At 46.6% G+C, this 10,326-nt stretch overlaps 1 protein-coding gene across 1 annotated transcript; it reads right to left on the minus strand.

Moving 5' to 3' along the window:
* Nucleotides 1–4,188: 4,188 nt before the first annotated feature.
* On the minus strand, nucleotides 4,189–9,813 carry LOC147416640 (uncharacterized). Its single transcript, XM_086508204.1, has 3 exons — nucleotides 9,474–9,813; nucleotides 9,172–9,422; nucleotides 4,189–4,320 (listed from the first exon to the last, which is right to left on the minus strand). The coding sequence occupies exons 1-3, from the start codon at nucleotides 9,811–9,813 to the stop codon at nucleotides 4,189–4,191; spliced, it is 723 nt and encodes a 240-aa protein (XP_086364330.1).
* Between the last annotated feature and the right edge of the window lie 513 nt (nucleotides 9,814–10,326).

Here is a 10,326-nt window from a genome sequence, read left to right on the forward strand (position 1 = left end):
ATGAACTCGCCAATGATTCCCCCCTCCCTCTAACATCTCCCAGGTCGGACGCCCCGCCCCCTCAAAAGCACTCGGTTATGTCTGTGTCTGAAGATTTACCCTTCGAGGAGCTTCCACCAAGATGGTTACAACAAGAGTACGCGGAGTTTCCAATCGATCAAACACCAGCACATGAAGTCTCGAAGCTCCAAGAGGCAGCTCAGTTCTCAACTTCTGAAGTACCCTCCACAGTTACACCTCCTGACCCTGTCAAAAAAGTAAACCTGGGCGACCCTGATAACCCTCAGCACGTCCTCTTAGCAGCTTGGTTATGGGAGCATCCCGCATTACTTGATCAGGTAGTTTCTTTTATTCACTCTTTTAAGGATGTTTTTTCTTGGTCCTACAAGGATTTGGAAGGGATCCCACCAGAATTGGGTCTCCACACAATCCCTCTGGTTGAAAGAGATAAGCCTGTCAGAGGCCGAGCTTATAAGCTCAACCCAAAGTATGTAGAGGCTGTCAAGTCAGAGCTTGAAAAAATGCAAGAGGCAGGGATCATTGTACCTATGGAGCACTCTGAGTGGTTATCACCCATGGTGATAGCGCCTAAGAAGCAGTCTAATAAAATTCGTGTGTGTAGATTACCGCACGCTGAATAAGGTAACTATTCCAGATGGTTCCCTCACACCTTTCATTGAGCGTGTGCTCGAAGATGTAGCAGGGCATGTTTTGTACAGTTTCATGGATGGGTTTAGTGGATACAATAAGTTGGGCATCCATCCAGGTGATCGGTTGAAAACGACCTTTCTGACTCCCTGGGGTATTTTTTATCTATACTAGAATGTCTTTTGGATTGAAAAACGCTCCACCTTCTTTCAATCGGGCGGTATATCTCATCTTTTGTCCTCTGCTTATAGATCATCTTCGCATCCTTTGCATAAACGCGCCAATGATTACTCCCTCCCTCTAACATCTCATAGGTCAGACACCCCGCCTCCTCAAAAGCACCTGTTGTGTCTGTGTCTGAAGATTTATCCTTCGAGGAGCTTCCACCAGGATGGTTACAAGAAGAGTACGCGGAGTTTCCAATCGATCAAACACCAGCACATGAAGTCTCGAAGCTCCAAGAGGCAGCTCAGCTCTCAACTTCTGAAGTACCCTCCACAGTTACACCTCCTGACCCTGTCAAAAAAGTAAACCTGGGCGACCCTGAAAACCCTCAGCACGTCCTCTTAGCAGCTTGGTTATGGGAGCATCCCGCATTACTTGATCAAGTAGTTTCTTTTATTCACTCTTTTAAGGATGTTTTTTCTTGGTCCTACAAGGATTTGGAAGGGATCCCACCAGAATTGGGTCTCCACACAATCCCTCTGGTTGAAAGGGATAAGCCTGTCAGAGGCCGAGCTTATAAGCTCAACCCAAAGTATGTAGAGGCTGTCAAGTCAGAGCTTGAAAAAATGCAAGAGGCAGGGATCATTGTACCTATGGAGCACTCTGAGTGGTTATCACCCATGGTGATAGCGCCTAAGAAGCAGTCTAATAAAATTCGTGTGTGTAGATTACCGCACGCTGAATAAGGTAACTATTCCAGATGGTTCCCTCACACCTTTCATTGAGCGTGTGCTCGAAGATGTAGCAGGGCATGTTTTGTACAGTTTCATGGATGGGTTTGGTGGATACAATAAGTTGGGCATCCATCCAGGTGATCGGTTGAAAACGACCTTTCTGACTCCCTGGGGTATTTTTTATCTATACTAGAATGTCTTTTGGATTGAAAAACGCTCCACCTTCTTTCAATCGGGCGGTATATCTCATCTTTTGTCCTCTGCTTATAGATCATCTTCACATCTTCATGGACGATTTTTCGACCTTCTCAGGTGCTCAATGTTCAACCCCAGTGGAAAATCTAGAGGAACACCTCGCTCAGCTGTTCTGCTGTCTTCTTGAGATGCAGAGAGGCACGCCTAAAGCTAAATCCTAACAAATGTCATTTTTTGGTCACTAAGGGCACACTTCTACGCCATGTGGTGTCTGCTAAAGGCTTAGTGCCTAACCCAGAGAAAATCGTGGCAATCTTAAAGTTACCAGCTCCCATCAACCCAAAAGGGGTGCAGAGCTTTGTAGGCCATACAAGCTATCATCGCCGGTTTATACACATGTATGCATAGGTGGCTCAACCCCTAACCCGCCTAACCAGTGCTACTGTTCCCTTTCAATGGTCGAATGCAGAGGCTGAAGCTTTTGCATATCTCAAAAAACGCCTGACTGAAGCGCCTATTCTAGTGGCTCCAAATTGGTCTCTCCCTTTTTATGTGCATATTGATGCCAGTCAACTGGTTGTGGGGGCTGTGCTGACTCAGCCTAGTAAGGAGTACAACCTGGATCGCCATGTTCACTATGCAAGTCGTCTACTCACCAAGACAGAGCGCAACTATAGCACCACAGAAAGGGAAAGTTTGGCTATTGTGTATGCTCTACAAAAATTTCGGCATTATTTATTAGGGGTCCACTTCACAGTTATTCCTGATCACCATGCCCTGCGCTATCTGCTCAACAAGCCGCAAGTTGTAGGTCGAGTATGGCGATGGCTAATCTTATTTCAAGAATTTGATTTCGAAGTGGTACTCAGGCCCGACAAACATCATGTCCTTGCCGACCACCTCTCTCACATTCACACGGGTGAAGAAGCAACGAGGGTTGCTGAGGACTTCCCAGATAGCAGTCTCTTTAAGGTGGATACCACTCCGGAATGGTACGGCGATGTTTTGCATCTGCTTTCTACTGGCGTGTACCCAGAGAATGCTTCTCCACTGCAGAAGAGATGACTTTTGTTGAAGTCTAGGTCATTCACTCTAATTGGGGGCCAGCTATACAAGTCAGGACAGGATGGTGTTCTGAGGCGGTGTGTCTCCCCTCATGAAGTGGAGTATATTTTGGAGGATGCCCACAATGGTCCCATTGGTGGCCATTACTCTGGTCATATTACTGCTCAGAATATTCTGCAGTGTGGTTTATGGTGGCCCTATATTTTTCGAGATGCAATTGCCTATGTAAAAGTATGTGATGTGTGTCAGCGCTATGGCCCTAAACCAAGCACGCAATCAAACCGTCCTCTGCAGGTCTCTATGGCATGGCAGCCCTTTGAGAGATGGGGCATTGACTTTGTGGGTCCAATTAGTCCCTCCGCCCAACCAGGCAATCGGAAGTATCTACTAGTGGCTACAGATTACGCAACAAAGTGGGCAGAGGTACTGGCAACAACGGATTGGCATTGGCACTACTGTAGCCAAGTTTCTCTACAAAAATATTTTGTGCAGGTTAGGGTGTCCCCTGGAAATCACCAGTGATAGGGGTAGTCACTTTGTGAATGAAACAATTTAAACCTTGCTTGCCAACTACAAGATTTTTCACCGCAAATCTTGTACCTATTACCCTAGAGCAAACGGGCAGGCTGAGAGCACTAATAAAGTTCTGATAGCACTTCTGCGGAAAGCATGTCATCTCCATCCTGCGACTTGGACTCAAGCTATCCACGGCACCCTGTGGGCATACCTAACTTCTTTCAAAGCCACAACCAATCACACCCCATTTCAATTAGCTTTCGGTCTGGAAGCAATAGCGCCCTTCGAATTCAACTCAGGATCTTCGCGAGTGGGTAGTCTGCGTGCCACTGTAGATTTGGGATCGGCATCTGTCTCTCGTCTTGACCTTCTGGATGAAAGCTGAAGTTTAGCTTCTTTGGCTCTGGAAGGAGAGTAGCTTCTTCGCAAAGCGTGGCATGATCGCCATCTCCGAAAGACAAAAATAACGTAGGGTTCCCTGGTGCTACTCTATCAAGCTAAGTATCTAAAGAAAGCTAAGAAGTTGTTCCCAGCCTGGCAAGGCCATTCATGGTGGAAAAGATTTTGCCACAGGGAGCTGTCTAGTTAGTCACTCTGGAAGGTGTGCCCCTGCCACTAGTAAATGGATCCAGGGTGAAATGCTATCACCAATCCTCTAACTTAGTTTAAGGAGTTCTTAGCTATGTTATCTTCAGTACAACCTTCTGTTTTCTGTCTGTAACCTCAATCAGATTTCAAGCTTTCAGATGTATCTCTCTTGCTCTGTGTCCACCAACCCACCAACCCACCAACCGTTATTACATCTCTAATCTTCTTTTCAAGTATATCACTTTTGATGAAATTGCATTCTCAACTGTTCCTGAGTTTAACTTCGACTTTTAATCTCCAATTTTATGGAATCTATAATTCTCCGGTCCCACTTTTCTTCCTCTCTTTCATAGTCACTACACTCATCACTTTTTTTCATTTCATCATTTTCTACTTTCTTGTCTCCAATCTGCATTCACGATGATTATATTGTTACGCTCCAGATCCTATTCCCATCCGAATCTCCCTCCCTCCTTCGTACATTAACTCTAATTAAAAATTCCTTGTTCCTAGCAGTTATCATCTCTCTCCCTCAATGTGGTAGATTAGGTCAGGTCTTGAGTTCAACTCTCGTTGCATAGATCTCTGAGGTTTCTTGGATTGCTTCAAGGCAGTTAAAATTCTCTTTTATTGTGCTTTTGCCTTTGGCGCTTCTGGCATTAATTCTCTTTTCTTTGGATGCTTTTAAAAATTAGAACAAAATTTCTCTGTGCTCCCTTGGCTTTCACATGTTTCAACCTCCTCGCCCCTAACCAAACCCACCCCCTCACCTCTCGCCCCTACCCTCTCTGTCCCTCGCCCTTACCCTCAACCCCTCGCCCCTACCCTCTCTCTCTCTCTCTCCCTCGCCCCTACCCAATCCCACCCCCTCACCTCTCGTCCCTACCCAATCCCACCCCACATAATCAGTCTTCTTATAGAAAGCTATAATTTTTTTATTTTATGAGGAAATAAATCTCACAACCAGGGTTATTTTGGGCGTTTTGGAAAAATTGAAGGGCATTTTGGGAATTCATGACAAAATATTGGGCCGACCCACAATTTTTTGAGCGCTAGCGCCCGTAAGTTTCCATCCAATCATCCTCTCCCTCTATCTCATTCGCTAGGGCTGGAAAGCATGAGATTGCGCCTACATGGTAGAAAGAGACCAGCGCTAGAGCATGGTAGAAATTTGGTGAGCGCTAGCGCTCAGTACTCACAAGAAAGCGGTAGAGGGGATGCTTTTCAATTTTGAAAGTAAATCAACTTTACAAGGAGCCTATATAAAGAGGTTTTGGGCGACTATTTTTTAATTGAATAACTCCCTCCCTTGCTCTCCCCTTATGCAGCAACCCGGTGCTAGCGCTCCCTCGCTCTCTCCCTTGCGCAGCAACCCGGCTGAGCGCTAGCGCTCACCTCCAGGAGAGAAGGAGAAAGGTACATGAGACAAGAGGTGTGCCCTAAATCTATATAAATAGATGTATGCGAGTTTTTTTAATCATTTATTTTCTGGTGGTTACGAGGTCTAACACTGCCGAGGCATTTTCGTCCTCTGGATTGGTTTCTCTCTATAACTTACTTGTCTCTACCTGTCTCTTTCTTCCTTCTTCTCCTACTCTCTTGCTCGTGTAGGTGATTGAGCGCTAGCGCTTGGATGTCTTTATGAGCATGAGAGATGGCGAGGGAGGGTTGTAGGATGGGGTGGGAGAGAGAGAGAGAGAGAGAGAGAGAGAGAGAGAGAGAGAGAGAGAGAGAGAGAGAGAGAGAGAGAGAGAGAGAGAGAGAGGGGGGGGGAGAAGTGACAGCAAGAGAGGTTGGTAGGACGAGACTGAATCCAAGAGAAAGAGGTTGATAGAGATAAGTAAACAGGTAAGATAATGGAGAGAGAGAGAGAGAGAGAGAGAGAGAGAGAGAGAGAGAGAGAGAGAGAGTTTTAACTTTGTAGGAAACTATCCCAAGAGACCTTAAAGATCTAGGCGATGAGGAGTTGAACTCAAGACCTGTTATGAAAGAGAGAGAGAGAGAGAGAGAGAGAGAGAGAGAGAGAGAGAGAGAGAGAGAGAGAGAGAGAGAGAGAGAGAGAGAGAGAGAGAGAATGAAATGAAATGAAATGTTATATTAACATCTTCAAAAGGCCAAAGTGACCTATGAGACCAGAAAGTTACAATGCAGTGTATCTGATACAAAGTCAGATTAACAAAATAAATTAAACTAGGATAACAAAATATAAATACCGTGGGATCCTAAACTAAGCAGTACAATGTGAAGACAATATGGGAGGGGAGTAGAGATCCATCTTCATCTGCACTCTCGACGACGAAAGAGTATGGCTTGAATCTTTTGCCATAGCCTCCTTCGAAATTGTGTAGCTCCTCTCCTCCCTCGGGGTCGTCTAGATCTCCCTAGCTCCAATGCTCGGTCTATGAGAATGCCAGTAGTGCGGGTAGACCTCTCCACCGTCGCTGGTTGCTCCTCTGTCTGTTCTTCTGGGTGTACAGTATCTAGTGTAAAGAAATCTGTGATCTGTCTCTGGGGATGTCTCTCTTCACCTCTCCTCAGTAAGGTTTCTCTATGCTTGTGTAACTCAAGTAGATAAAGCCCAAGAGATCTTTGATCCTCATAACTCATGACCCTAGATAGAGGCCCAAAACCTTCTCTGAATAGACAGTGAAAACGGCCTCGTATCTCATAGTACACTGTGCAATGACATATGTAATGTACTTCTGTCTCTGGCTCTAGATGGCATAAGCGGCATATTTTGTTATTTGCTGGTGTCCCTCTGAATCTGCCAGTCTCAATCTCGAGCTGATGTGAGGACGTGCGTATCTGGCCAATGGCACAACGCAAACCATGTGAAAGATGCGTGTCCATATAGCTAGGTCAAATTACAAACCCATCCCCCGTGAGGTGGAGAAGATGCTCTCTATAGAAAGCCATCTTTGTGCCCAACTCTTGTAATGGCTCTATCCATGTCCTCCTCGTGTCCAACTGGATCAAATCCTGACGGATGAGTCTATTAATCTCTACCCGTGTCAGAGACCTCAAGGGTGCCCGAAGAGAGTATTGAAAAGGAGGCAACCTGTCCATGGTGAAACCATGTGTCTGAAACCATGATGTCATCTGAGCATACCAGCATGATGTATCCCCGTTAAGAGCTAATCGTCTGGAGGACTCTAGAGCCACCCTGGCATATCTGTCTCTGGTAGTATCCCACAGACTGTGTACAAAGGAGACTGATCTTGTGAGCGCCTCAATCTCCATAGGGGGGGGCAGCTAATTCTGCTCGAATGATATCATGCGGTACAGAAACCTTGGCTCTAATCAGCCGAGAGATCATAGATACTAGGGGCTTCTCCATACGCCTCCACCCATCCTGGCCTATAGAAGGTCCCCAAACCTGCACCCCATATAACATAGTAGAGGCAACCAAAGTATCAAAGAGCCATAAATTTGTCCTAGGTTCCTGGAACTGAACCTGTGAACACATCCTCTCCATTCCTCCCAGAGCCGCACCAGCTCTAGTTAGTCTAGTCTCTGCTGCTCTTCTCAAGGAAAATCTCGGCCCAGTAAAGACTACCCCCAAGTAAGTGTATGCATCTGTATACTCCACAATCTCCTGACCATACTTGAAAGTGGGTACTGATCTCCTGACCCATTGCGGTGTGGTGTTAAACACCATAACCTTGGTTTTCCCTAGGTTAACACACAATCCACTATCCTCTGCAAAATTGCGTAGTGCATCCAACTGTCGTTGCATACCTTCTGATGAGTCAGATATCAGCACAATATCATCAGCATATAGCAACAATGGGATCCACGTCCCTGCCAGCTGTGCACCTCTGTCACCCTCTCTATCGATGTAATCAGACACCTCATCAACATACATACCAAATAGAGTAGGAGACAATGGGCAGCCCTGTTTCACTCCAATGGTAGAGTGAACTAAATCAGATACCCCTTCTGGAGTGCGTACCCGTCTCATCACTGATCTGTACAAAGCCATAATCCCCCAAATCACCTCTATGGGCACCCCCATCTCCTGTAGTCTGCGCATCAATCGAGCTCTTGGTACCATGTCAAATGCTTTACGAAAGTCCACAAAGCTACAATATATTCGTCTCCCATGTGCTCTGCCCTCCTCAATGATGGCCCTGAGTGTCAAAATATGATCAAGAGTGGAGAAACCCCTCCTGAAGCCGGCTTGACCCTTTGCTCGTACCCCCTCGCCCTCTGCCCAATTACTCAAGTGTTGCTCCAGGATGGATGCATACAACCGTGCCAATGTGTGTCCAACCATGATAGTGCGGTAGTTCCCAGGCTCTGTAGGGTCACCAGCCTTGAAGATGGGCACAATATTAGACAATCTCCAAGTCTCAGGTAATCCCTCACACATGGCACGATTGAACAACACTGCGAGAACCTCCATCAGCATATCCCTGGCATGTATAAAGTGCTCCGACACTAGACCGTTATGATCATATGCCTTCCCGGTCTTCATTCTGTCAATGGCCCTTTGTACCATCTCAGGTGTAAAGAAAGTGCTCGTAGCTGGGCAAGGCTTGGTAGGGTCTGGAAGGGGTTCCTGTCCAGGAACCGTATATAATGATGTTGCATATTGGCCCCACACCTTAGGTGAAGTAATCACTGGGGGAGGGGAGTGCTCATGGAAGAGACGCCATGCCTCTCCTGAGTCCCTACTCAAGAACATATGATACAAGTATCGCTCCATTTGGGCTAGGTAAGCTCGCTTCTTCCGTCGCACAAGGCGTCGGAAAGCAATCCGAGACTGTCTGTAAGTGATGACTCCTAAAAGGAGATCCCTCTGAAGCTGGTCTCTCATCTCTCTGCATTCTTCATCATACCAACTATTCTAGGGCATGCTCCCAGAATGTCGTCTCTTGCCCAGCTGAGTGTGTGGGTATGCCACTGATGCAGCCCCGTGCAATGTCTCAGTCAGTAGCGTGGTGCACTCCTCCACTGAGAGGCCTGTACCATTTGTGCCAGCTGTGCCTTCCAATAGACGGTGCCAGATCTCCTCTGAATAAACGAAATCAGTCTCTGGAGTAAATGTATAGCGAGTGTGTGACCTGCCTCTTGATGTCTGGGTTGTACTATACTGAAATTTAATGGATAGTGTCAAGAGAGCATGGTCTACTGCTATGCCCACTGGCCTGGCTCCCGCTGTGAAATCCTGAATGCAGGGGATAAAGCTCGGTTGTGTCATAACATAATCCACTGTACTGGCCCCATGTCTATGTGGAAAGCATGTGAAACCGGCTGCTCCAGGAAATCGTTGTAAGCCATTAAGTATGGCTAATCCATGTGTAGTCGTCATTTCCATGAGGTATCTCCCATACTCCGTTTGCTCTCTGTCATCTGAGCATCTGTCAAGCCCCAATTCACCCACATTCAGCTCTCTAAGCATCTCATCTAAAGTGTCGTAGAAGACTGTCTGCGAGTTCCCCGTTCGGGCATTGAAGTCCCCTAGGAGAATGATATCACCATCCCTAGAAAACTCCCAAATGTCATCATCTAGGATAGAGAAAGGCGCCTGCCCTCTGGATGCGGCATACATTGATGTACTGGGAGGAAAGTAACATATGGAAATATATAGGAATCGACCTGTGTCAGGTCTCAGTCTCACCCACATATATCTAGCATGATCATCTCTTCGTACAATACGTAGTAATGGTTGTAGTTCTTCTCTGAATAGCACTACTCCTCCTCCTGAACCTCTACTCCCGTGCTCAGATCTCGCATTTGTCCTGTGAGCTGTTTCCCATCTGTATCCCACCACATGTGGCATTACCTGTCCAGGGGCCTGATGAGTCTCTGAGAAGAACACAATATCCTTGTCTTTGAAACTCTCCTCAAATGCGCCCACGTCCAACCTCATAGACCCATTACAGTTCCAGGTAGCCATCTTCAGTGTGGTCCCATAGGTCTCGCACCGTCATGCAGTACGCCGCTCTAAAATCACCACCTGTCCATCTCTGTAGAAGGCTATCTTTCCCTTCTCCCTTGCCGCTGTAATCTCTGGCATTACCTCTCTCATATGTGCGAGCTGTGAGAGAGTCAGGTCATCACCGAGGAAAATTCCTGTCTTTTTGAGAGTAGGCCTCTTCCTCAAGAATTCCTTCTTCTCTTCCAACGAGGGAAAGCGTAGTATGAGAGCTCTCCCCTTTGAAGACTCACCCGTGCCATCACTTTTCTTACCTACCCTCCATGCCTTTGTGTGCAGAGGCTTTTCCATCCCCATCATGGATGTAAGGCTTGTGACCTCTTTCTCCACATTGTTTATGTCTTTGAGACCGGTCACTCTCACATGCAGTGCTCGCATCCGCCTTCTTTGTTCCTCTTCGAGAGTCATGTTGATAAGCGTCGGTGTACAAGGAGTTTCTTGACCTTTCCTTTCTTGGCGACCCATTTTTCAGCC

The sequence above is a fragment of the Adiantum capillus-veneris genome, unplaced genomic scaffold, assembly GCF_014529385.1.
Source record: "Adiantum capillus-veneris isolate H3 unplaced genomic scaffold, ASM1452938v2 Hic_scaffold_710, whole genome shotgun sequence".
NCBI lineage: Eukaryota > Viridiplantae > Streptophyta > Polypodiopsida > Polypodiales > Pteridaceae > Adiantum > Adiantum capillus-veneris.

Coding starts and splice junctions, on each gene's coding strand:
- LOC147416640 (XM_086508204.1), bottom strand. CDS start 9,813: ATGGCTACCTGGAACTGTAATGGGTCTATGAGGTTGGACGTGGGCGCA. Junction 9,423..9,473: donor CATATGTTACTTTCCTCCCA/GTACATCAATGT, acceptor TCTCTATCCTAG/ATGATGACATTTGGGAGTTT. Junction 4,321..9,171: donor GCTTACAACGATTTCCTGGA/GCAGCCGGTTTC, acceptor TCGTGAATGCAG/ATTGGAGACAAGAAAGTAGA.